At 44.7% G+C, this 27,600-nt stretch overlaps 1 protein-coding gene across 3 annotated transcripts in view; it reads right to left on the bottom strand.

Moving 5' to 3' along the window:
- Nucleotides 1-27,600, bottom strand: part of LOC146830503 (1-phosphatidylinositol 4,5-bisphosphate phosphodiesterase gamma-1-like) — a 695,332-nt gene that overhangs the window by 213,846 nt on the left and 453,886 nt on the right. For 2 of the 3 annotated variants that reach the window (XM_085604690.1, XM_085604692.1), the window contains 3 exons: nt 21,839-22,026; nt 19,445-19,645; nt 6,706-6,825 (listed from right to left, as the gene is read on the bottom strand). In XM_085604690.1, coding sequence (XP_085460816.1) covers nt 6,706-6,825; nt 19,445-19,645; nt 21,839-22,026 — 509 coding nt within the window. The remainder of the gene's footprint in view (nt 1-6,705; nt 6,826-19,444; nt 19,646-21,838; nt 22,027-27,600) is intronic. The other variant, XM_085604691.1, reaches the window with a different exon arrangement.

The following is a 27,600-nucleotide window of genomic DNA, read 5'->3' as shown; positions in this document are numbered from 1 at the left end:
TACCACAGATCTGTAATGGATTACTGGAAGGTTTGAGGAGAGAAACGTCTTTCTTATTTTAACAAGCTTTTGAAAGAGACTGACTTTCTAATTTTAACAATATCTGTTGCAATTTGGTATCATAACCTTTAGATAACCGCCAAGAGACCTGTGGTATTTGTGCGCTATACAAATGTTATTAACAAAACACAACATCCCAACCCATGTTTCGAATTCAAAACCGTCAGATTTACTTCCATATTCTTGTGTAAACTGTTTTTGAATTTACACTGTATTTACTGTGCACAGCTCAATCTGTAATTCCCTTCAATTTCACACCTTGGAGCCGGAGACAAAATAAACTTAGAGCACTGCTCTGGTCGTCAGGGAAAATTTCGCAACACAAGACAAATGATAGACACACAATCTTCCACTGTAAATATTCCCAAATGACAGCGGGCTACAGATCTCCAAATGCGCTTTGGAGGTATGAAATCTTACTTAAATGAAAATGCAATCTAATCGAGTTCCTTTTAAAGGGGCTCCACTACGGTCAGCATAGTACAATTCTTATTCGGTTCTCGAATCTTGTTGTAGTCTTTTGGCATGTACAATATTGCTGGCTGTAGCTCTGTGAGGGTTACCATGCCTGCAGACGCCTACCTCAGTGGTACTATTTTCCTTTCTAATCCTTTACAGTGTGTCATAAATTAACCTGTTTTGTCAAGTAGGTTAATTCCTGCCATTAGAAGGCATTACAACGAGCCTGCATCTCAGATCTGAATCTGATACTCCGAGTCAGCAGTGACACCCATGTAATCATGCTTATAACTAGCTGCCACATGGCAGCATCTGGCAAATGCAAGGCTGTTTTCATGCATTTATTAAGTAGCACCTTGCCTACATGAATTATTTGGTATATCCTTCTCCTGTGTTCATCAGATCATGGATGAAAACGTTTCTCTACATCCTGTTAGTCACCGTGTCAGCTGAACAGTGTAATTGAGTTGGCTGCCCGCCAGGTCACTGTTGCAAAAGATTCAATCTTCCTCGAGCCTCTGAAGTAATCCAGTGTTAACTCATCCACTCTAAATCTCCCCAAGCCTTCTTAAAGTCTTCCCCCTTTGCTCCTTTCTACACTTTAATACAAATAAATATTTGGCAGCAGGTGATAGTCAGATTCCACTACCTCACGGTACAGGAAACTTGTTAATTGGTGCTCTAGCAGCCTTTAGGTGCCAGGGGTGATGTAAAAAGTGCTCCTTCATCTCGGTTTCTTTTCACCTTCGGAAGGTTCGAGGGTGAAGGCAGTCTGACGTTGAGACTTTGGGAACCACGTTGAAGATCGAAATCAAGTTTAAGTGGGTTTTTCAGCACTGAATCTATGTGCTTCGAGGCCAACGTTGATGATCCAGCACCAGGACCATGTCGGTCTCTTTGTTTAGAAAATGTTTAAATGGTTTCCTATCTAAAAAAGTGTACCTGATCACACCTTGTTTTCAGAAGAGATGCAAAGGTGTCCATGGCTGGATGACTCCAAGCCTCAAAGAATCAAGAACTTCCCTCTTGTGTGAAGAATGAAGATTTCTGCTCAAACTGTTCACTCTGGTGCTGGGAATCCTTGCAGTGTGGGAGATCAGCTGGTACATTCAACGTACATGTACATTCCATGGCAGAGCGCTGTTCCCTCACATAGAAGAGTGCTGTGTGAATCATTAGCACCCTGAATCTCACAATTGGCAGTAAGTCTTTTAACACTAACAAGATGACTTTCAGCTCTAAAATGTCAATTTCCAGCAACCAATCTGGCAAGTTCCCAAAGGGCACAGAGTTCCCTGCAACCTGACCCTCACTCTGAGGAGTTGGTGGTGACCATAAGATGCGGACTGGGTGGGTGGAAGGGACATTCCACCAAGATGTTTGGAGTTTATTCAAACTATCGGAAGATCTCTGGGACATGAGACTGTGGGACGTGGAAGCTTCCCTAGCCTTCAACTTCACCCTCCGTGCATATAAGAAAGAGTGTGGCTTTAAACAGCATGGATTGAGGAGGGCTGGGAGAAGTCCTTAATATGAGCTGGTGGGGGCCCACTGGCATACTATTTGGGGATCAGCACTCATTTTCCAAAGGGAGAAAGCAGGGATGATAAAGAACCTGCTAGAGTGAGCAAAAGTGGTAGGAATTGTCTTACGGTGGATGAGAGAGGTAAGACTACACAGTCTTGGTATTTGTCACGCTGACCTTCGATAGCACAGACTGTGGGCTTCTGAACAAAACCTGGCAGTTATTGTTTTACAAACTAAGCACTGGTTGGGAGGTGTTCTGTAAGTCCAGCTGCTCTTCGCCTAAAATAGAGCTTCTCAATCTTTTTAGATCCACAACCCAATTTTTAAAATGATAAACTTACATAACCCATCTAGCTTTAATTGACAATAGGGAGGGGTGTTTTTTAATGTAGTAATACCAATTGTTTATAGACGTCACAAAATTGACCACACCTTTCGATATCAGACTGTGGCCAAGATACTGACCTGCCCATAAAAGTGGCAGATGGTAAAGTGCACTGGAGTCTGGGGCTGGAACACTTAACAGAGGGGGGTGCTTTCCTGTGTCATCCATACACTAAAATGGCAAGGCTTCTGAAAAATCTTGGTGTTGATACCAGTGATTTTAGCAAATTTGATAAACCCCCTCTGAAGTATAGTAGGGCCTCATATTCATTTTTGTGTTAAAATAAGGCCCAGTGGTGCAACACTGGCCAAGGGCATTGAAGCAGTTTACATGAACACTAGATTACATTACAGAATGTCAGATAAATGTTATTATAAGCATGGGAGATTAAGTGAATCGTTCACAATCAGAGGTTGTTGAACCAAAGGCGGGACTCAAACCGGAAATCTGGGATCCAAAGCCGGCAGCTTTGGCCATTAGGCCACATCCATATTTCTCAATTTATGTCTTAAAGTCATACACAAGTGATATAGTTGTGTATGATCATGTACGGTGAGCACATTCCCTCTTGAGATGGCTTCATGAAGTAAAACAAAACGCAGCAACAAACACTGGAACGTTCACCCAGAGTCTTACTTGGGTGTATTTGCAAGGGTTTGTTTAAAAACTGGTCTATGGGACATTGTTTAGCACGTTTGCACTGGTGCACAAATAGGACTGGTCATTTTAAATATTACTTACATATAGGCCAGGATTTTCGCGACCCTCCAAAAATCGGCACACGACCCGATGTGAGTCCGGACCCACAGCTTGTGAAACGCTGTTCTAAAATAATGGTGGAATGAATGATTATTATGTGTCTGCCACAGATTCAACTACCTGTGTGCATGGGGGATTTGGGGGAAGTCCACGGGGGCAGGGGGTTGGGAGGTGGGCAATGGGGGGTTAAAGAACCACATGGGCGAAACACCAGCTGCACCGGTGAGGACGATGCTAAATGCTGCTCTTTTTTTCTTGTGCTTTCCATGTTTCATAAGGGACTGCCGGTGTGCCTAAACACTAGGAAAGGCTTTCCTCTTACACTTATGAATCTAGGCTCACTGGTTGAGTGGAGCTCTCCTTCCTGAGACAGAGACCATGCAAAAGAAGAGCAAAGCTCTGGAATTACCAGTGTTAACTGAGTCTCAACAGGAGAGAGAGAGAAAGAGAGAGAAAGAGAAAGAAAGAGAAAGAGAGAGAAAGAGAGAGAAAGAGAGAGACAGAAAGAGAGGGAGATACTTGCTTGACCTCTTGGAGCAAGGGGTCACACACTCTGCATCATGCTCCTGAAGCTCCCAATATTCAGCACACACCAACCTTTCTTTTGTGATGCTTTGTCTTTCTTTTAGGTGGTTCCTGATGTTGCCTCCAATTTGGAATGGCGAATAGAAGAAGATGAAGAGAGGAGTTACTATTATCCTTTTGTGGCAGGCTCTCCTGGTGATCTTGTCTTCTAAATAGACATCTGCTGGTGGTGGTGGTGTTGTGGACACTGAAGTGTTTGGACCCCCGTAGAATGCGACTAGTCAGTTTTCTCCTTGAACAGCCACTCACCATCGAAGGGCATCCCATGAATATGGCTTGGACATCTCTTGAGAAGCTCTAGTGTCAGAGAAGTGTGATTACTGTGTCCACGGACAAAATCACAGTATACACAAAATCCTGACAGCACTTCTGTTGGGTGCAACAAATCTTTCATTGACCAGATCATAAATGGTGTTTAGGAACTTCCACGAAGCATGAACATATCAGTCCACAAGGAAGGTTGCGTTGACAGTGCAAAGGGAAAAACTATCAGAGGCGAACACAAAATAAATTTTGGCTACAGAATCAAACTTCTTTCGGCAGGCGATGTGGGAAGCATTTGGGTTTTGCTTTGAGGAAAAAGCTTGAAGTACCAGACTTTTCACGGAAGAGAGAGAAAACAAAAACTATGGGTCAACCTGAGAGGGTCATTGGCATCTGGTTATCATCCTGTGGACCACAGGGCTCGAAAAGTGTTTCTCCCATGCAGCCATTAGGATCCATAAGAGCATCATTAAGTGGCAGCAAGGGCACCACCACTGAAGAGGAAGGTTGGAAGATTTCTGTCAAAATGATAGATTTTGCCTCCACAAAAGGTCAGGTCAATTTGAAGGCTTCTCCTTCCTTTGCAACAACAGTGATAGAAATGAAGAGACTTGCTCTGAGGGAGGGCCAGAGGGGTACTCTTCTGAGGAAGTGTCCAGGCAACTCGCCTTTTATAAGTCCGGTATAGGTGTTATAGTTTGGCGGGAAGTTATCAGCCTCTGAATCATCCTCTTGTGAGCTGCCATAATCCAAACAGGCATAGTAAGGGCCGCAGAATCAAAGCTAAACAACCTTTGCATCTGGGCGATCTGAGTCCTATGAAGCAGCTCTGATAAAGACACATCTTTGAACTTTTGTATAACTTTTTCACTCACCACACAAACAATTTCTTCCAACTTCTATAGCTACAACAGCAACACTGCAGTCGGTGCTAAGGGAGGTTCAACCGAATAGGGGACAGCGCCTTGGCATGCAGTGACTTCTTTTTGGGTGCCAGGCCAGAGACTGTAGACAAGAGGTGTTTGTAGGCGTCAGGGTTGAAGCCATTAGAGTAGCCTTGCCCACAGGGTCATACCTCCCCTTTCGGGGATGCCCAGAGTGTACAGGAGTTATGCTAAACAAGTCTAGCAAAGTTAGCTGGAAGGCCTGGACCTGTGCAGGGTCAGCGATGAACCCCAAAAGTCTGGTCTTGTTGCTTTTAATGTGGCAATTTTATCCGATTACGAGAAAGAGTGCGAGTTGAGACTCCAAATGGTAACAGAAGCCCTTTTATTGTTTGACGATTTTGTTGAGGAAGAGGGTGAGTTTTCCTTCCTGAGGTGCTTTTTATGGAGAGATCTGTTGGGAGTACATTTCCTGACAGGGTACTTACCTGGAGGAGAGTTAGAATGCTTGAGTGTCTCCCTGCAAGCCTTGGCCTTCGGGTGCAGAGAAGCACAAAGATTGCAGACTACAATGTCACGTTCCAGCCCAGACATCACATGAAAATGTCATGTAAGTCCAACCAGTACATTTTCTTGCAGCATCCGTTTCATGGTTTTATACATGATCATTTCGGAGGAGATATTTGACTCAGTTGCTGTTGAAATGCTAAAAAACTTTCTTGATAAACACCAAGAGACAGCATTGAGGAATTATGGAAAGCAAAAAGTGACACCAGCATGCAAGTTAGCATCTAATATACTAATTGGCATCTAATATTCTCCCGCGTCATCACATTCGGCAGCAGGATTTCAGTGGAGGCCAAAATATATCATCGGAAGAAGCTAGGAAAATATTGCTGGGGAAATCTTTTCTTGACCAGTCTGAAACATGGAAAGATAATTGATAAGGTACAGAATGCGCTGAAACTTGCATCCATAAGAAATAGCCCTGAGCCTTACAAATAACAAAAAGAACAGCTGCGAAATAGTTTAATAATGGCAAAGAAAACAAGACAGACTCCGAATCTCATGTTTATGAGAGCACAAAAGCAAGAACTAATATCCGCTGCTGGTAGTAATTTTATAAACCCATGTCATCTGTTTTGGTTTGCATCTTACATCTTGCAATCACACTGCACTTGTTAACGCTGCCTTCCTCTTACGACTCTCTATGCTGATTATGCCACCTTATTTAATACTTCTTACTTACCTCATCTTCAATCTCTTTTTCATCCATTTAACCACCTAATCTTGATCTCTTCCATGACTTTTCATGTTCTATATAAATGTATTCTTGAGTTAATCAGATTCCATCACCACTATGTCCCGTATTTGTATTTAACACATCCTCACAGTTTGTATCCCATGAGTGACACAGCAGCTGTGCTGCTTGGTAATGAAGAACTGGTGATAACTTTTCTTTGCTGCCACTGGAATGGGAAGAGTTCAATATGGGAAGCCTGCTGCTAGAAGTAACCATGAGAAAGGATTTTTAGCCCAGTATCAAGGCATGATTTGAAGTTGTAGGCATGAATATTTTCACTACTAAACCACATACTAAACCAATCGCTTTGGTTCTAATTTGCTTAAGAACATTAGAGCTGTGTGATGCAGAACAGTACTGTAAAGCATCACCGTGTGGTCAGGATCCATGTGTGGCTTTACTCACAGAGAGGAATCGTATGTAGCACACTATACAGAGTGAATGGACTCTACATTCTGTGCAACAGAAGGTATGCTTACCTGAAAGAAATGGCGTAAGAGTTGGTCTCACTCCGTTTACGAACAAGGAAGGCCCCGTCCCGAGGCACTCTCATCAGCATGTGCTCCGCTTGCAGTCGTGTCATGTTGGCATGGTACCATCTGCAACCGGAAAGGGAAGAAGACATTTAAGATGCTAACCTCTGTTCTACAAGAAAGATTCAGTGTGATTGGAAGACAAAATTATGCAAATGTATTTCACAATTTACTAAGTAATGACAATTCATTTCTACATCTCAGTAAATAACGCCTTTCACTGAATCAGTATTCTGAATTAATTTTGTTATGAATTGGGTTTTCTACAACTGCTAATGAGATAACCAGTAAGACCTTCAAATGGATCCCCCCCAAGACTGTCACCCACACACTAATAACCAGCAGAATAGACTACGGCAACGACCTCTACGCCGGAATCAACAAAACTCTTCTACACAAACTCCAAACCATCCAGAACGCCACAGCCAAGCTCGTCCTAGGGACACCGTGCCATGAGCACATGACCCAAAACCTACGAAGCCTCCACTGGCTCCCCGTCGAGAAGAGGGTCACCTTCAAACTCCTCACCCACGTCTACAAATCCCTCAACAACATCGGACCCAAATACCTCAACGACCGAGTATGTTTCCGCGTACTCAAGAGGAACCTCTGCTCCTCCAACCTCGCCCTGGCAGAGGTCCCCCGTATCCGCAGAAACAGAACCGGCGGGAGAGCTTTCTCCTACATCGCAGCCAAAACCTGAAACGAGCTCCCGGTCAATATCAGATGCTCCCCAACCCTTCACACGTTCAGGAAGGACCTCAAGACCTGGCTCTTCGACTGACCCGGACCTGCTCCCCCCATACCCCCAGCGCCTTGAGACCCTCACAGGTGAGTAGCGCGCTCTATAAACCACTGATTGATTGATTGATTGATTGATAATGGATATGTAAACAAAAGCTGAGCGCGCTGTAACTGGAGGTTTGTGAATCCCTATTACACATGGCAATCTTCTCTGTTGCCGATGTGGATCCTCTGTAGAAGAAATAATGTTCCTGATGTTCACCAATGGACAGGGATACAACATGACTAGTACTTGTTGTTTGATTACAGTTCTACAGGACAGCTCAATATGGGATGAAAAATGTGAGGTGGTAGTGTAGTCATCTAGAAAAACAGTTATTGCTGTAAACAGAGTGTTGAATCAATGTCTCATCACTTCTCTTAAGAACTTCTTCTTGTCATGGCCAGAGATGGGATCTGGTTTATTGTAGGAGAGTAGGATCTGCTTCTTATGGTTACCCCCACTTTTTGCTGATGTTTCACTGTTTTTCGACTGCTATTCAGGGCCCCAGCCTATCTGCTTCCTCTCTGAACTGATTGCATGTACTTTAGGTACACTCCAGATTGGATTCTGGGGCACCCTTATAAGTCCCTAGTATATGGTATACTACATACCCAGGGCATAGGTACCCCAGAGGCCTACCAGGGGCTGCAGCATGTATTGTGCCACCCCTGGGAAGCCATTTAAAATGACACAACACGTCTGCTACAGCAGCCTGTGTAAGGTGGTGTATCCACCCCTTACTGAGATATAGGTTCCCTATATCTCTCCATACCACTGCACATATAAACCAGTCACCCCTATGACAGGCCTTATTAATCCTGAAGGCAGGGTGCTGGGTTTTATGTCAGAGGGTGCTCATGCATGAGCAGAGCCCCTCTGCAGCCTTCGGAACCTAATTTCCGGGGTTGTTTGTGATGCAGCCAAACCATATACTCTTAAGTGCATTATAACCTCGCGGTAAATGCTAACTTTGGAACGGTTGCATGGAAACATGTTGTGTTTGGTGTCAAACACCTTGGAATCATACCTCCACACCAGTAACTGGTGTGGGAGGTATGATTACACCCTACTAGAGGGTGAAACATGGCACCACGGGTACACCCGGTACCAGCTTAACAGACTCTAGCATCATATGCTGCCAGCCACAGACACGAGTCTGCCCTCATGCAGCTGGACGAAACTCCGGCAGGGGAGGCCTGGACAATAAGTTTCCTGTCACAGGGAGGTATAACCACCTTCCAGATAGGCTTTAGTGTATTGGGGCCGGGCGGGTGCACTCCAAGAGTGCTTTGATGTCTGCACTGGGGGCATATTTGGTGTCCCTGTGCATAGTCCAGCTCAAACCGGTTGCAGGGGCTGAGTGCCCCTGCTCTGGCGCGAAACTGGACAAAGGACATGGGTGTAGCCACCCCTCTGTCCTGACCCTCCCATAGGTGGGTCCCGAGAGTTTGTCCCACCCCTTACTTGGGTACAAAGTAGGAATCCCTGACAACAGGACTTTAGATTTACCTGGAAAAAACTCTGCTACAGAATCCCAGACCGTCTACTATCTACACGATGTTGGATGACCGAAAAATCTCCCTTGGAGTAAAGGAGATACTCCCCTGCAAGGCAGGCACCAAAGATGCATCTGTCCGGTTTGCATCGATGCTGCTCCTGAAGGACACCGATGATTTTGCAACACAGGAGGTGGGTTTCCAAGCTTCCTCGAGGCCGATCCGTGCTCTCAGCAAACCTGAGATCCAAAGCCCTCGTGGGGACCGTGCAACCCAAGCCCCAGGACACTGCGACTGTTTGAAGCAGCATATGCTTCTTGGCGATCCCTGAGGCTGTGCTTTGGGCTACTTGTAGTCCAGACCCCGAGCAGTGATTCCACTGAAGATTGCTGGCCTACACTCCTCGAGTGACCTGTGGGCTGGTATCTAGTGATTCCTCTCGAGGTCACTTCGTGATCTCTAGTCCGTCGAGTTGAGTCCCTGAGAAGGGCACTTTGACTTTCAACGGGCTTACCTGTTGCTCCATATGTTCCCTGACTCTACATCGCTTGGGGAGTCCACAGGACATTGATGGTCCACACCGAAGCCATTTTACTAGCACCGCATGGGTTGCCGTTGCCAAGACTTGTTGGTCTCCAATCCGGAAACTGACCCCCCAGCACTCGACATCCTTTGTGGGACAGCTCGCCTGCGGACTGTGGTCGTCGTCGACGCCTCCTGGTCCCCGTGGCAGTGGAGTCAAGCTTCACCTCTTCGCCAACTGAAACACCCGACATCGGTGGGCATTCGTCTATCATGCCCCTGGTCACTGGCAAGTGACCCAAACTCTGTCCCCTCTGCTTTCAGGTTCTTCACATCTTCGATCCAGGCTTGGATCACACCGGACACTTCTCCTTTCCACAGCATCAGCACTTTGCAGTACATAGCCATTGAAATCAACAACGATTCCTGACACCATTTGACATCTATGCACCAGGCTTCCCTGGGTGAGGTAACACGAGTACTCGGGTGCTCCCGTGGGTGCTGGCTCTAGAACCCTCTAAGTCTGAAACGGTTTGCTCAAAGTCCTCTCCTAAGTGTCCTTATTCTTTAAAATTCCAACCACGACTTTCCCATTGAACTGTACGGGGCTCGCGGCTGTGTTCTCACACTGCACACGTCCCCCCGTGGGTCCCCTGTGTCACTGCCTTGGGTGGTCCCTTGGGGTCAAAGCAATTCTACGTGCTCTAGGCACTGTGTCTAGTCAAGCCGTGGTTCTTATACCACTTTCTTAATATATGGTTTGGTCTCCCCCTGGGGCCCATTGTATATTGTGCTATTTACTGTCGTTTAATAACTGTATTATTGTGTTCCTTGCTCTCTAACTTCATAAAGAGGTTAGTAGAGAGTGTTTAGAAATAAATACATATATTTTATATATATACCTTGTGTGGTTCTCCTTTTATTTAGTTATTCAAGAGGTTATAATCTGGTAAACCAAGCTGCTTTACACTCCTTCAAGACTTTGCCTGAAGGCTGCTCTCTATAGCTCCCACTAGGATAGCTTTCAATAAAGGTTGTCTTAAACCTAATCATCAATAAGGGTTGTTTGGACTGGTGCAAGGTGCCCACTATAACTAGTGGACAGCATATGCCAGGCCAACTTCTTACATTGGTGTGCAGCGGTTGGATTCAAGCTTGCTATTGCTTTACTAGATAATCTCTTTGAGTGACTAACTGAAAACCACTATAGGTACATAGGTACATATAAATCAAGTTTAGAATACAGTAAGTTCTACTGAACTTAAGAGTTGTGTGTCAAGGGCTTAGCAAACCCTTCCTACAACTTAAAAGGGTTAAGTAGTTCCCACTAGGGTAAGTAGGTGCAAAACTTCACTACACTAGTATGTCTTCAAGAGCAGAAGCCAGTGGTTCCTTGCTGACTAAGTATGACCACCTCTCATTTCAGGAATTGAGAAACATGTGTGCATCTAGGAAATTGAAGACAGGGAAGAACCCTAGGACTCAACGCCTCACAGAGGCCTTGCTTTTAAATGACCTCAGAAAGACCCAAGGGTCTGATGAGGCAGGCAAGTTGGGTGGGGCAGCAGAAGATGACAGGACTGGAAGTGAAAACATCCAAGACCTGGACTCTGAAGCTGACCAGGAGGATCAAGAGGATTCTAACCTGGACAATCAAATCCTTCCTGAAGGTGGAGGTGAGGAAGAAGGCATTAATGGCCCTCTCTTTACCCCACCTGAAAGGGTTAACAGTTTACCAAGAAGGTCTAGATCTCCTTCTCAGGAATCTAATCATTCTGGTACATCTGCAGGGACCTCTGTTTCAAATAAGACCACTACCTCTCATAGGAGGGAGTCCTCTTATGACAGGAAGTGCAGACTGCTTGACTTTGAGAGAGCAAAGCTCAGAATCAAGAAAGAGTAGCTGGCCCTAGACAGGGAATCCCTGGAGCACCAGAGAGTTTCAAAAAGGTTGGGGCTAGAGCCCCATGGTGGCAGCAACAGTGTCCCTAGAGGTAGAGATCATACTCATGACCATAGAAACCTAAACAAGACTGTCCCTCTCTACTAGAGTGGGGATGACATCCACAAATGGATAACTGCACTTGAGAGGGCCTGTAAAGTACAGAGGGTCCCTCAGGAGCAGTGGGCAGCAATCGTGTGGCTCTCCTTTGCAAACAAGGAAGAGACCAGCTCCCCACTGTTAGAGAAGAGGATGCTGACAATTACAAAGTCTTGAAGAGTGCGCTGATTGATGAGTTTGGCCTAACCACTGACCAATATGTTATGTTATGTTAATTAAATTTATAAAAGCGCACGGTTACCCTAGGGTGTCCTGGCGCTGAGTTCAGTTTAAGCGATGGTCAGAGGGGATTCAATGAGTAAAGAGCCAGGTTTTCAAGCCTTTTCTAAATGAAAGAAGGTCTCCAGCATTTCTCAGAAAAAAACAGAAGCTCATTCCAAGCTCTGGACGCGCAGGTAATAAAGCTCCTGCCTCCCCAGCTGGATTTCCTAACAATGGGGATCTGAGCATTTTTTGCTCCTTTAGACCTCAAGGTCTTGGTCTGGGCATACCATTTAAATGTTTGCCTCAAATGGTCAGGGCCGGTACCATTGAGAGCTTTAAATGCAATGCATAAGGCCTTAAAACGAACCCTTTGCTTCACCGGGAGCCAGTGTAGTCGGGTTAACTCTTTTTTTACCGAAACAAATTTCGGTATGCCTGTCAAAAGCCTGGCGGCTGCATTCTGAGCTATTGAGATATTGATTTTGGGCATTCAGATAAATGCCGTTGCAGTAATATAAGCGTGACATAACAAGGACTGTGACTACTGTCCTAAAATCCGTTTGGGAAAGAAAGGGTTTAATCTTCCTCAAAATTCGCAGGATCAGAAAGCAGGAGGAAACTACTGAGCTGATGTGATCATTGAATGTCAGTCTATTGTCCACAATGACCCCTATGTTTTTTACTTTCAGAGTTGGAATGGGCTGATTTTCCAACTCTGGAGGCCACCAATCCGGGGTCCAAATATGAGGGTTATTACCAAATACAATCACATCAGTCAGGTTAATGTTCAGAGACACCCAAAAGGCACAGACTCAAGACTGGGTTGACTTTGTAGAGTGTGCTACTAAGGCTCTGGAAGGCTGGTTACTTGGCAGTAAAGTGTGTGATTTTAAAGGATTGTACAATTTGATTATGAGGGAGCAGATCCTTAATAATTGTCAAAATCAGCTGTTGCATCAGTACCTGGTGGACTCTGATCTGACCTCTCTCCAATAATTGAGTCAGAAAGCAGACAAATGGGTCAGAACTAGGGTGAGGCAGAAGGTTCAGAACCAAGGTGGTGACTCCAAGAAGCAGGATTCTAAGAACTCTGATAAGGGTGGGGAAAAGGGTAAATACCAGACGTCGTCTCAAGGGCCCCAAAAATCTGCATCTGGTGGGGAGTCCCAATCTAACAAAGGAAAAAAGCCAAAAGAAACCATGGTGTAAAATCTGGAAACAGAAAACACATTGGACTAGTGATTGTACCAAAGCCAAAGACTCAACTCCAGCCACCATTTCCCCTAAGACAACTATTCCCCCTAGTTCAGCTCCAAGTGGTGCTACCCAGAATAAGGGTGTAGTAGGGTTAACCCTGGGATCTGAGATGGACTCTGGCCTAGTCAGAGTTCCTACTCAGGCTGTACTGATCTGTGATGGAGGCATGGATATGGCCTCCTTACTTGTCAGCCCCAGTAATCTGGGCAAATACAGACAGCAGTCTTTGATAAATGGAAAATAGGCTTTGGCATTCAGGGACACAGGATCAAGTGTCACAATGGTGACAAAAGATCTTGTGGCTCCTGAGCAAATCATACTTGGGGAAATGTACCAAGTGACCAATGATAGCAATGTCAGGAGAGACCATTCCTTGGCAGTTGTTTATTTCTCCTGGGGAGGGGTAACTGGCCCTAAGAAGGTTGTGGCAAGTGTAGACCTCTCTGTTGAATGCTTGATTGGCAATGATTTAGAAACTTCAGCTTGGGCTGAAGTGGAGCTTAGGACCCATGCAGAAATGTTGGGAATCCCTGCACATGTGTTTGCTATGACCAGGTCACAGGCAAAAATGTCAAAAGCTGAACAGGCCCTGGATCCTGGAAGAATGGACCAGGTGCCTCCCAAGAAAAGGAGCAGTAGGGGTAAGGCAGTGTCTTCCCCCCTGACTCAGAAAGCAGATCAGTCTCTTGAGGGAGATGATCTCAGTCCTGAAGAAGGAACTGTCCCAGAGGAGCTTGAACCTGACCAGGTTGAGTTATCGGGGACAGGGGCCCTTCCAGGGCAGATATGAGCCAGGAGCAGCTGAGCTGCCCTTCTCTTGAACCCCTCAGAAAGAAAGCTGCTGATGAGGCTGCTGGGAATGCTAGTGGAACCCATAAGATATATTGGGATGATGGACTCCTGTACTCAGAGTGTAGAGACCCCAAGCCTCGTGCCATCAGGAGGTTGGTTATACCTCTGAAGTTCAGGGGCTTCCTATTAACACTAGCCCATGATATTCCCTCAGCAGGTCGCCTGGGCCAAAACAAGACCTGGTCCAGAATTGTCCCTCACTTTCATTGGCCCCACATGTCTGAGGATACCAAGGAGTTTTGTCGCACCTGTGTCACCTGTCAAGCCAGTGGTAAGGCAGGTGGTACAACAAACCCCCCCCTAATACCACTACCTGTGGTGGGGGTTCCCTTTGAGAGGGTTGGGATTGATATAGTTGGTCCCATGGATCCTCACACAGCATCTGGGCACAGGTTTACACTGGTGGTGGTGGACCATGCACTAGGTATCCAGAGGCTATTCCCCTTAGGACCACCACAGCACCTGTGGTGTCAAGGGCCCTACTTGGAATCTTTTCCAAAGTGGGTTTCCCTAAGGAGGCAGTATCAGACAGTGATGCAAATTTCATGTCTAGTTACTTGACTGCTATGTGGAAAGATTGTGGTGCGAATTATAAATTCACCACCCCTTATCACCCACAATGCAATGGGTTAGTTGAAAGGTTCAACAAAACCCTCAAGGGCATGATCAAAGGTCTCCCAGAAACTTTTAGGCGCAAATGGGACATACTTTTGCCCTGCCGTCTCTTTGACTACAGAGAGGTTCCACAGAAGGGGGTTGGTTACAGCCCATTTGAGCTTCTGTTTGGACATCCAGTGAGGGGTCCATTATGTCTAGAGAAGGAAGGATGGGAGTTACCTCTCAAACCCCCTAAACAGGATATTGTAAACTATGTACTTGGTTTCTGCTCCAGGATGGCTGAATATATGAAGAGGGCAACTAAAAACCTTGAGGCTAGCCAGGAATTACGAAAGGTCTGGCATGAGCAAAAGGCTGTTCTGACTGTTTACCAGCCAGGGGAAAAAGTATGGGTGTTGGAGCCTGTGGCCCCAGCAGCCCTCTAAGATATGTGGAGTGGCCCCCATACCATAATTGAGCAAAAGGGAGAGGTTACCTACTTGGTCGACCTTGGAACTCCCAGGAGCCCCCACAGGGTGCTCCATATCAATAGGCTCAAACCATATGTTGAAAGGGCTGACAAGGGCTTGCTCATGGATAATGATGAGGGACAGGAGGAAGAGAGTGACCCACTCCCTGACCTGCTCTCTCAGAACCCTGATGATGGATCAGTAGATGGTGTAGCCTTGGCAGCAACAAACTGACTGCAGAAAAGTTCTCAGCCAGTTTAGACATACATTTTCACTGACTCCAAGTCAGAATACCTGGTGCACTCATGAAGTGGACACTGGGGATAGTCTGCCTGTTAAAAATAAGATTTACAGGCAACCTGACCATGTCAGGGACTGTATCAGGGCTGAAGTCCAGAAGATGTTGGAATTGGGCGTTATTGAACCCTCAGATAGCCCTTGGGCTAGTAGTAGTCTTAGTGCCTAAACCTCACACCAAAGATGGCGAGAGAGAGATGAGGTTTTGTGTAGACTACAGGGGTCTCAATGCAGTCACTAGGACTGATGCCCATCAAATCCCTAGGGCAGATGAGCTTATAGACACTTTGGCCTCAGCCATGTTTCTTAGCACATTTGACCTGACAGCTGGCTACTGGCAGATTAGACTAGCTGATGATGCAAGGCCAAAGATAGCATTTTCTACCCCTAGTGGGCACTACCAATTTGTGGTGATGCCCTTTGGTTTGAAAAATGCACCTGCCACTTTTCAAAGGTTGGTGAACAAAGTCCTTACAGGCCTGGAAGCCTATAGTGCAGCAATTGTAGATGATATGGCTGTCTTTAGCTCCACCTGGGAGGATCACCTGGTCCACCTAAGAAATGTTTTGGAGGCCCTGCAAAAAGCAGGCCTAACTATCAAGGCCACTAAGTGCCAGATAGGGCAGAGTCACTTTGTGTACCTGGGCCACCTTGTGGGTGGAGGCCAGATTCAACCATTGCAGAGCAAAATCCAGACCATAATGGACTGGGTTGCTCCAACCACCCAGACTCAGGTCAGAGCTTTCTTGGGCCTGACTGGGTACTATAGAAGATTTGTCAAAGGTTATGTATCCATAGTGACCACTTTGAATGGCTTAACATCTAAGAAAATGCTCAAGAAAGTTCAGTGGACAATCAGCTGTCAAAAGACATTTGAAGACATGAAGCAGGCCATGTGCACTGCTCCCATTCTGCAAAGTCCTAACTCCAAAGAATTCATTGTCCAAACAGATGCATCTGAGTTGGGGGTAGGGGCTGTGTTATCACAATTGAATGATGAAGGTCAGGATCAGCCAGTAGCTTTTATTAGCAGAAGGCTGATCCTCAGAGAGAAACGTTGGTCAGCTATTGAGAGGGAGGCCTTTGCTGTGGTTTGGGCTCTGAAGAAGTTGAGGCCGTACTTGTTTGGCACTCACTGCATTGTTCAGACAGACCATAAGCCCCTCTTATGGCTAATACAGATGAATGGTGAAAACCCCAAACTTATAAGGTGATCCGTTTCCCTACAGGGGATGGACTATTCAGTGGAACATAGACCTGGGAGTAACCATGCCAATGCAGATGGACTCTCCAGATATTTCCACTTAGAACACGAAGACTCAGCTGGTCAAGGTTAGTTTAATGTCCTTATGTTTGGGGGGGTTGTGTAGGAGAGTAGGATCTGCTTCTTATGGTTACCCCCAACTTTGTGCTGATGTTTCACTGTTTTTTTTTACTTTAGTCTGGCTGGGACCCATCTATTCAGGGCCCCAGCCTGGATGCTTTCTCTCTAAATTGATTGCATGTACTTTAGGTACACTCCAGATTGGATTCTGGGGTACCCTTATAAGTCCCTAGTATATGGTATACTATGAACCCAGGGCATAGGTACCCCAGTGGCCTACCAGGTACTGCAGCATGTATTGTGCCACCCCTGGGAAGTAATTTAAAATGGCATAACAGGTCTGCTACAGCAGCCTGTGTAAGGTGGTTTATGCACCCCTTACTGAGATATAGGTTCCCTATATCTCTCCATATCACTGCACATATAAACCTATCAGTCACCCCTATGGCAGGCCTTATCAATCCTGAAGGCAGGGTGCTGGGTCTTATGTGAGAGGGTGCCCATGCATGAGCAGAGCCCCTCTGCAGCCTTCGGAACCTTATTTCCGGGGTTGTTTGTGATGCAGCCAAACCATATACTCTTAAATGCATTATAACCCCGCGGTAAATGCTAACTTTGGAATGGCTGCATGGAAACATGTCGTGTTTGGTGTCAAACACCTTGGAATCATACCCACACCAGTAACTGGTGCGGGAAGTATTATTACACCCTACTACAGGGAGAAACATGGCACCATCGGTACACCCGGTACCAGCTTAACAGACCCTGGCATCACAAAATGGATGCTGCCAGCCACAGACATGAGTCTGCCCTCCTGCTGCTGGATGAAACTCCGGCAGGGGAGGCCTGGACAATAGGTTTCCTGGCACAGGGAGGTGTAACCACCTCCCAGACAGGCTTTAGTGTATTGGGGCTGGGTGGGTGTACTCAAAGAGTGCTTTGATGTCTGCACTGGGGGCACATTTGGTGTCCCTGTGCATAGTCCAGCTCAAACCGGTTGCAGGGGCACTCGGCCCCTGCTCTGGCGTGAAACTGGACAAAGGACATGGGTGTAGCTCCCCTCTGTCCTGACCCTCCCATAGGTGGGTCCCCAGAGTTTGTCCCACCCCTTCATTGGGTATAAAGTAGGAACCCCTGACTACAGGACTTTAGATTATCCCAGAACTTCTACTATCCATATGCTCGAAAATGTAGGGGAATCCCTCTCTCCTGTTCCCCAATTCGCTGATGTGCATGCCTTCCCTCTGTAGGATGTAGAACATATTTATGTTCCTATTCACTCCATAAAATGATGCAGTCCTGACAATATCCTCCTTTCCTGTTTCTAAGTGCCTTTCGTAATGAGCCATGTAATATGTGAAAAAAGACCAAGAAGACAAACCGATGGGATTCAGGGGCAATGTTTTTTTATTCACTGTGAGGCGATAAGTTTCTATTCACAGTAATGTCCGAATTCCGGTCTTTACCAACTGAAATCCCCCCGTCCTCGAGGGAAACCATTCAACCCTCACCCATGTCCACCAACAGTACATGGGCATAGATAGTGTAGTCCTTTCTTAGTTTGTTTCATATTTGACTAATTGATGTCACACGATCACAATCAGCATACCCTTAACCAGTACCATTTACAAGATTCAAGTAGTTCAGCAAGGTTTCAATCCCAGTCCAACCCTCTTATCTAGAGCTTCTCATCATCATTTAGGATTTCAGGGATCTCACACCACCATTACACCGATGATACACAGCTGTAGCTCAAGAGCTCTTATCCTAATGATATTCCACAACCCGTGCAAGTCCTCCAGATTGTTCAAGATTGGATGACAATCTACCACTTGAACCTCAACCTGTTAAAAGCTGAGTTTCTCCTAATTTCCAACATACCTGTGCTTTCCTGGATCAATTGCAGCACTTGTAACCAGGTGATCTCTACAGCTCTGATCTTGACAAAACCAAGACCTCCAATTGCACAATAATGTTATGGTTAAGAGAACATGGATCAAGTTTAAATCACTACAGGGTACCAATTTTACAAATGCTTCAAGTCTTCCCATTGCACCTCATATGCAGCATATGAGGTGCACAAGATCTTCATGACCCTTCCCAACAGAGGCGACAAAGCTGATGGTGCTCAACATGCACTATTACTTGCACGTGAACGTTAAGTAAGGCTTGGTCAAGAGAGACCTCGCCAGTCACCACCATCTGGTTAAGATGGGAACCTCAAAATCCAAGTTATTCCTCATCTCATATGAACTATCTTGTGGATCCATCCTCTCTCGCGTGTTTTTTTAAGTTCTACATGGAGCCCCTGGATCCTAAAATAAGACAGCAGCAACAAGATCAATCGATAACATAACTCTAAGTCATAATCTCCCCAGCTCGAGACACTCACCTATTCAAAACCTGCCTCAAACAGCTGAAGAACTGGATGTTAAAAACTTAAATATAGATCAGCTCGACAAAAATGGAACTCCCAAAAACAGAACAGTGTCCATGCACAGTAGTATCAGGTGTGGTCCTTTGGAAACTACAGAGGAGACCAAACCGAGAAGTCAGGACCTTTTAAGTTAGTGAATCTTACTTTTTTGTGAAATATGATATACCTAGATATACTGTCTTAAAGTACTTTGATAACTACATTTGTAAAATAATAATTAATAATAAAAGAACTAAAGGAATCTGGTAAATCGGGTGTCTGGAGCTCAACATTACAACAAGGATACCCAATATGCGGAGAATATACAGACAAAGGCAATGAATTCAAGTAACTCCGTCAAGAAGTCAGGTCACGGATACAGGCCTGATAAGTGCACTTACTCCTTGCTCTCGTGTGCATTCGGCTGTGGCACTGGGTCCGTCAGTCTCATCTCGAACTCATTGCAACGCAGTGGCACATCTCGGTAGTGGCAGATCAGACTGTAAAGACTATCAAACACCAGGTTGTCTGTCAGGTAGAACTTGGTGGTCCCAGCTTCCTGGCGGGAGTGGATGCGGCAGTGTTGGACTCGACCAGACCTCCTGCATGGGTACAGAAGTTAAGAGACACTGGCTTACTATGGCATGTTAAGCATCCTGCAAAAAGCTCTTTCACCACCTGAAACGACCACATGCTTAGGTCATTCAGGTGACTTTCCATCCACCTTCAAAGTCTCCTGAACTCCATTTGCCAGCCATTAGCGCTCCGCTCAGTTATCACTTACTGTCCACAGAAAGGCTAGTTGGCCAGGAACAACTGACCAGCGTGGCAAGCCCTTGAAAACAGCAAGCACAACAGCAATTCAGAGTAGCCAGAGACAAAATTATGGCCTCTATGCAAACTGAGCTTCACAGAATGTTACACAGGGATAAGTGCAAGTAAACTGAAAATTCTTCTTTTCTTAAGAAATACATTTCTTCATGTCTAGGATTTCATCCTTGGCTCTATTTTAGATCTATCCTTTGCACGGTTCCTCAGTTATCTGTCTTCCAGAGTTCCCTCTGAGTTCCCTGCTTCGGATTCACATATTTCTCAACTGCTCACTTACATATTAGGATCCTCTGCTCATCCATTTGCTTGTTTCTCAATTAGCTGCCAACTTTTGTTTCACAAATATCTAACAGTGTAAGCCTAAGTTTCGGATCTCCCATTCAAGAATAACAAATCTCTCAGGCACTCGCTTATGTTAAAATCTCTATATGACTCACATATTATAGATCTTTACCTCAGATGCTTGCTTTCTTCACACATCTCAATCAGTTGTTCACTTATGATTCAGACCTAACAGCCACGTGCTTAATTTATTTCTCTCAAACATCTTGTTATCTTTAACAAATCTCTTAGCTGCTTGCTTGTGGTCCAGATCACTCACATAATATTGCTTACATTTTACATTAATCTTTCAGCGCTCCGTTATGTTTCAGGTCCCTCTCAGTCACTCACGTTTTCCACTAATCTCTCTCAATATCTTGAATTTTATAGAATTCTTTCCAGCTGTTTACGTTCAGGGATTTCTTTGAGCCAATTATGTCTCAAATATCTCAGCTGCTGGTGTGCCTCTTTTATCTATTTCAGCAGGATTGCTTGTTTCTCATACTTCTTTCAGCTGTTTGCTTATTTTTCACAACTCTTCTTCACTCACTTGCTGATGTTTCAATCATCTCTTCGCTGCCTGCTTATGTTTCAGATCTCTTTCAGCTCATTTTACAGATCACTCTTTGACACTTGATTATGTTTCACATATTTGTCTCAGCCATCCATTTAAATGTACAAGTTTATTTTAGTTGCTTGCATTTATTTTAGATCTCTCTCTCTCAGATGCCAGCCCATGTTTCAATCTCTTTCAGCTGCTTGTATCAGCCTCTTCCATTCACTACGTTTCACAAAGGTGTCTCACTCAGCCCCTCGAGTTTCACATATTTCCATCAATCAGTAACCTGGCCTGTCTCTCAGATTTTTGCTTATGTTTTCTATGTCCCTCTCAACTACACACTTGTGTTTCAAATTCCATACCCAGACTGGCATCCCGCTCCACTGCTTGCAGCTTCAGATGTCCCATTCAGTCAAACAAGTGTTTCACATCGTTCTCTCAACAGCACTCTCGTTTAAAATCTCTCTCCCTTTTACTATTTGATTCGAACTGCTGCCATGCATAGTCCCCCTTATGATATTTGAGACATGTCTCACAATCATATTTCAGATAGAACTCTCTTTTGATCTCTGTCTCACCCTTCCTTCTCATGTTTTAAATCTCACAGTCTATAAAGATGATCAGGCTGATTCCACACAGAGAACAAACCTTCTTCTAAACTTACAGTACATTGTCTATTTTTGCCCCTGGGTAGTTAAAGGTGGTAGCACTGATGTGAGGGGTCTTAGTGTCCCATGCTCTCAATTTAACACTTCTCATAGCAATCACTTCATACCCTAGTATTCCCTCATGCTTCTACAGATGATTTTGTTTTAGTGCACACACTACAATAAATCTAGTTACTTGCAAAGTGATATTTTTACTGCACTAATGTCAGGCGGTTTTTAAGCCCTTAGATCTAGAACTGTTGACAAATCTCAGTTTTGAAGACCACACAACAGTCATGGGTTGACGTATCATCAAGAAAAACATCAATATTGCAATTTACATTAAATTAAAAAAATACATCAATGTCCCAGGGGTACTGGCTGATAGGGAACTAGGAATGCTGGTTTGCTCAACCATGAAGCGAGGGATCCCTTACCAGAAGGACAGGGTGTAGTCTCCTACAAAGGTTTCGCTCTCGCGCACCAGGAATGTACCGTCCTTTCCACCCGTCTCAGTGCAGTACTCGTGTAACAGCTTCTCTGCAATTTGTCGACCGTCACGACCTCCACCCAACTTCCCATGGAACCACTTCTCGCTGAAGTGCAGCTCGTTGTTGTTGAACTCCTGAAAGACCCAAAAGCGATGAAATAAGGGGGGAAATCAAGAAGACAGTAATTAGATGGTGTAGGATATAAAAGAAAATACTGGAGAGTTGTTCTTAGCTCATAGCCATAGAAACAAAGCCTTTTATTCCCAGACAGATTTCTTAAATGCCGTCCAGTTCCCCTGACACTCACAGTGGTTCTGTCATCAAGTTACAGAAGTTACAAATGTCTTTGACATGGTATCAAATATATACAGGCTTCTTCACATTTTGCATAGCCTGCATGGGTAACCCAATGGCCTTTTGTGCGCTTCTTCATAGGATATACGTGCGCTACTGTTGGTCTACCCTTATGATTAAAACACAGTAGGAAATTCATAGCTATGGAACTGGCCTTATTACATTCTCTAAGTGAATGCTGTTACAGCCACATCTATGAGCTCCTTTCCATTTTCAGGCCGCTGCACTTGTATAATTGTGGGTCTATTACCATTCTCTTAGGATGGGAATGACATGGATATGGGTCTTTTCTCATACTCCTGAGGCCGACTTGCTCTGCTTCTATGGTCTTTTCTCGTCCTCTCAGGGGTACGTTGGCATAGCTATTGGTCTCTCCTTGGATACTTCTGGCACAGTCATGGATCTTTCTCATTCTCGCTGGGTTGAGCTGGCATGGTTATGGACATTTTACATTATGTTAGTGCTGTGCTGTGCTGCACTGGTATGGGTCTACTGCTATTCACTTGGGGTTGCAACGGCACATCTTTGGACTTTCTCCCAATTATCTAAATGCTTCTATGTAAAATGTATCTTTTTCATTCTGCAGGGGTTGTACTGCAAAACCAATGGGCCAGCTTCCATTTCCCAGAATGAATGAGCGTGGCTATGATCATCACCTCCTCTCCCGAACATGCACCCAGGCAGCAATGAGCCTCTCTCTATTCTCCCCTCTTGGCACTCACACATCTACCACTGCCTCTATCCTGCACTGTGAAATAATTACTCAAGGGTAATAGAGGATCTCAAGCCTGGTCCTAGATAATCACACTCAACCTGAAGCTCCTTCTTGAACCTCAACCTGTGCCAACTTCAATTACTCTTAAAGTTATTGAGCGAAAGCCACACATACCGAACTGGAGCAATGTACTGCATGCATATTTTATCTGCAACACAGTCCCAATCATTGGTATGGGATCAATGTTTGTGTGATACAAAACGTAGAGACCAGTGTATGCAGTTTACTTCAGATAATTGATTAGTTGACAGCCAGTGCTGCTATAAGGTCTTGTTGACGTTATGCATGGATGTATTTGAACAAACTTCTCATGAAACTCCGCTCCGGGATGATGAGTGTAACTCTGTGAAACTTAGTCAACTAAAATATAGTGAATCATGTTACAATGACTTCAGTGATGACCACTGCCGCACAAAAGTGTAACGTGAATCTTTGCTAAATGCTCTAGTTATTAGCAGTTGAAATCTGTACAAATAGAAACTGTTAATAGTAAAGAAATTCATTAATCCAGGCGGTAATCAAAGAGAAATCAAAAGCTAAATGTGGTAAGCCAGGAATGCAATCAAGATGTGTTTGCCACAAGTCAACAGAGAGATCTATATATAAGCAGACGTAGTAGTGAGTCCTTAACTAGTTTACATAAAATAAGCTCTTTTCTGGGGAAAGGGAGGAAAGATCCATTTGCAAAATATTTTACAGTAACAAAACAGTGTAGAAAGCTATTATGAATCTATTATAAAACCATCTCATCCAAAGCTTCCTTATTTGTCACAGAAGAAGCACCACTCGACTCCTGGGACAGGGAGTGCTAGCACTTCACTAAGAATACAACAAGCTAGGAAAGGTTTATCTCAAATAACTCCCTGTCTTGTTCAAGCAATGGTTTCTTATCATACAATTAATGTTTACTAAAATTAACTGTTTATATATCACTGTGCATGATAATGTCATAGGGCGTATTCACAAATTGCATGTAGTAGTACATTTAGTAGTCATTCAATAGTACCAATCGTACTAAAAAATGCTATTTACTAACCTACATGCGGAGGTCTCTGACTGCCTCTCCTATCTTTTCTGTGCAGAGATATCAACGCAAGTGCAGAGTCTCGAGTTTTCGCATTAAATGTGAAAGGCGGGGGGATGCTAGAAAATGGGGAATGCTTACAACTAAATGGGAGGAATTTATAAAGGATTAAAGAGGGTTTAAGGAAGGGCACTGAGGGGTTTAGAGAATGACGTGCACCCTACTAAAAAAACGTAAGCCCATTTCTATTCAAAATTGCACTTCTAAAGTTACGAGAGCGAGCGAAAAAGGACCCAACACAGTTGTGAGTGTACTCCAGCTCAGAGATGGTGTCCAGCACCACACGTTGATACCCACTCTCATAGAAAATAATGCATGCAGGCCTTTAAAATAGAACTCCAAACGAAATATTGTTTAAGTAAATACATTCATTTCTACTTTTTAAAACTATTTCGAAACTTAATTTAATAGCAAATTATGTAAAAATAAATGTTATTTTATTTTTAACTAACCTTTTTAATTTGCAACAAATGTAACTATTTTTTTAAATAATTCAATTAGGTTAAATTAATTCTATATATAACTTTTAGTAATTTGTGGTACATAAATATGAACATTTTACTAGTAGTTTGAAATTGAATTTAATATTTAAATTATTTGAATATTGATTTCAAAATTAATAATGCTGTAACACTTTATTTCTATATCTGTATTTCATTATACATTTGAAATAAGTATGCAAATTAATTTTATAATCGTATTTAATATAAGGAATATGCTACTTACCAGTATGCATCTGTTCTTGGCATGTAGAGCTGCAGATCTATACACTGTGCATAGCTCGCCATCTGGTGTTGGGCCCGGATGTTTGCAGTTTGTTTTTCCTCTTGGAAAGTCTTTGGAAGTCACGAGTTGGGTGACTCCTCCCTTGGTTCGTATTGCGCATGGGCTTCGGCTCCATCCTCAGATTGTTTTTCGCCAGCAGGGAAAGATGGAGCGTAGTGGTAACAGTAAAGAAACCCATGTGTGTTGTATCTAAATTAGATAAGACTGGAACGGATACAGGTAGCCGGGGAGGCGAGTGGGCGTGTATAGATCTGCAGCTCTACATGCCAAGAACAGATGCATACTGGTAAGTAGCATATTCCGTTCGAGGCATATGAGCTGCAGATTATACACTGTGCTTAGATTATATAGCAGTACCCAACCCTAGCGGCGACCACCGGTATCCGTTGCAGTAGTTTGGAACAGTGTTTTGAGTACAGCCTGGCCCACAGTAGCTTGTTGCTTGGTTTGCACATCTACACAGTAATGTTTTGTGAACGTGTGCAGTGTTGACCATGTGGCTGCTTTGCATATGTCATCTAGTGGTATGTTTCCTAGAAAAGCCATAGAAGCCCCTATCTTTCTTGTACAGTGGGCTTTAGGGGGAACCGATAGCGTTCGTTTTGCTTTGTGGTAGCAAATCTGTATGCATTTTACAATCCACCTAGCTATCCCTGATTTAGAAATAGGGTTGCCTTTATGTGGTGGAGAGAAGGAGACAAATAGCTGTTTGGTTTTCCTGAAAGGTTGTGTGCATTGGATGTAGTAAAGTAAAGCCCTTTTTACATCCAGTGTGGGTAACGCTCTTTCCGCAACAGTTTGAGGTTGTGAGAAAAAGACTGGTAATTCTACCGACTGGTTTAAATGGAATGGAGAAATTACTTTGGGTAGAAACTTTGGGTTGGTGCGGAGTACAACCTTGTTCTGATGCATTTGGAGAAAAGGTTCCTTTATAGTGAGTGCTTGTATTTCACTAACCCTTCTGAGGGAAGTGATGGCCACTAGAAAAGCTGTTTTCCATGTGAGAAATTGGAGCTCACATTTATGTAATGGTTCAAAAGGGGGTCCCATTAACCGTGTGAGAACTATATTCAAATTCCACACCGGTGAGGGTGGTACTCTGGGTGGAATTACTCTTTTGAGGCCTTCCATGAAGGCCTTGATGGCAGGCACTCTGAAGAGTGATAGGTGCTGCCTGTTCTGTAAGTAAGCAGCAATGGCAGCGAGATGTAACCTAATGGAAGTATATGCTAGGTTACACCTTTGTAGGTGGAGTAAATAACATATGATGTGCTGTATGGACACATTTAAAGGATTGATTGTGTTGTTGTGGCAGTAAACAACAAATCTTTCCCACTTTGCCGCATAGCATGCCCTAGTAGTAGGGCGTCTAGCTTCCCTGATAATGTTCATGCAATCAGGGGGAAGGTTAAGGTATCCAAATTCTAGGACCTCAGGAGCCAGATCGCAAGGTTGAGCTGAGCTGGGTCCGGGTGCCGGATCTCTCCATGGTTCTGGGTTAGGAGGCATGGTGAGAGGTGTAGCTTTTGGTGTGGTACTACTGAGAGTTCCAGCAATGTGGTGTACCACGGTTGTCTGGCCCATGTTGGAGCTACTAGGATCAGTGTTAGGGAATGCTGTTGTAGCTTTCGCACCACTAATGGAAGTAGTGGGAGAGGTGGGAAAGCGTATGCAAATTTGTTTGACCAGTTCATCCATATCGCATTGCCTTTGGACAATGGGTGTGGATATCTGGCGGCGAAGCTTGGGCATTTTTTGTTTTCGTGGGTGGCGAGTAGGTCTATGTGTGGATGCCCCCACTTCTGAAAGAACGGGTGAAGAACTTGTGGGTGAACTTCCCACTCGTGGATCTGCTGCGTCTGTCTGCTGAGCAGATCTGCCAAGGTGTTTTGGACTCCTGGGACGTGTTGGGCCAGGAGAAAGTTTTTTTGTGGAATTGCCCATCTCCACATGCTCTGTGCTAGCTGAGAGAGCTGTGGAGAGTTTGTGCCCCCTGCTTTTGAAGGTAGTACATGGCAGTCATGTTGCGAATGAGGACTGCCTTGCCTGAAATCTGCGTCTGGAAGGATTTTACGGCAAGGAAGATTGCTAGTAACTCCAGATGGTTGATGTGGATTAACTTTTGTTGTGGCGTCCAAGTGCCCTGTGCTGTGAGATGTAACAGATGAGCTCCCCAGCCGGAGAGTGATGCGTCTGTTGTGAGGATTATCTGTGGGACTGTGTCCAGGAACGGTCGACCTCTGGAAAGGTTTGTGGTGTTCCACCACTGCAGAGAGCGATGGGTGTGACCGTCTACCAACACCAGATCTGTCAGTTGCCCCTGGGCCTGGTTCCACTGCCGCGCTAAGCACTCTTGGAGTGGACGCATTTGGAGTCTTGCATGGGGCACTATGAAGATGCAAGAGGCCATCATCCCTATCAGTTGCATAAACACTCTTGCTGGGAGAGAGTGTTGAGAGATGAATTTTTGACGCAGAGCCTGTATCTTTGCAATCCTGGCAGGATTGGGATAGGCTATGGCTTTTGAGGTGTCTATGGTGGCACCGAGGTATTGTTTTGTGTGTGATGGTATTAGGTGGGATTTTTGATGGTTCACCGTGAACCCTAGCTGGTGGAGTAGTTGGACTGTAGTGGCGGTATGTTGCACACATTGTTCGTAGGACGTGGCTTTTATTAGCCAATCGTCCAGATACGGGAAGACGTGAATGT

Source organism: Triturus cristatus, chromosome 5_1 (genome assembly GCF_964204655.1).
Source record: "Triturus cristatus chromosome 5_1, aTriCri1.1, whole genome shotgun sequence".
NCBI lineage: Eukaryota > Metazoa > Chordata > Amphibia > Caudata > Salamandridae > Triturus > Triturus cristatus.
This window is presented reverse-complemented; position numbering and strand designations above follow the sequence as displayed.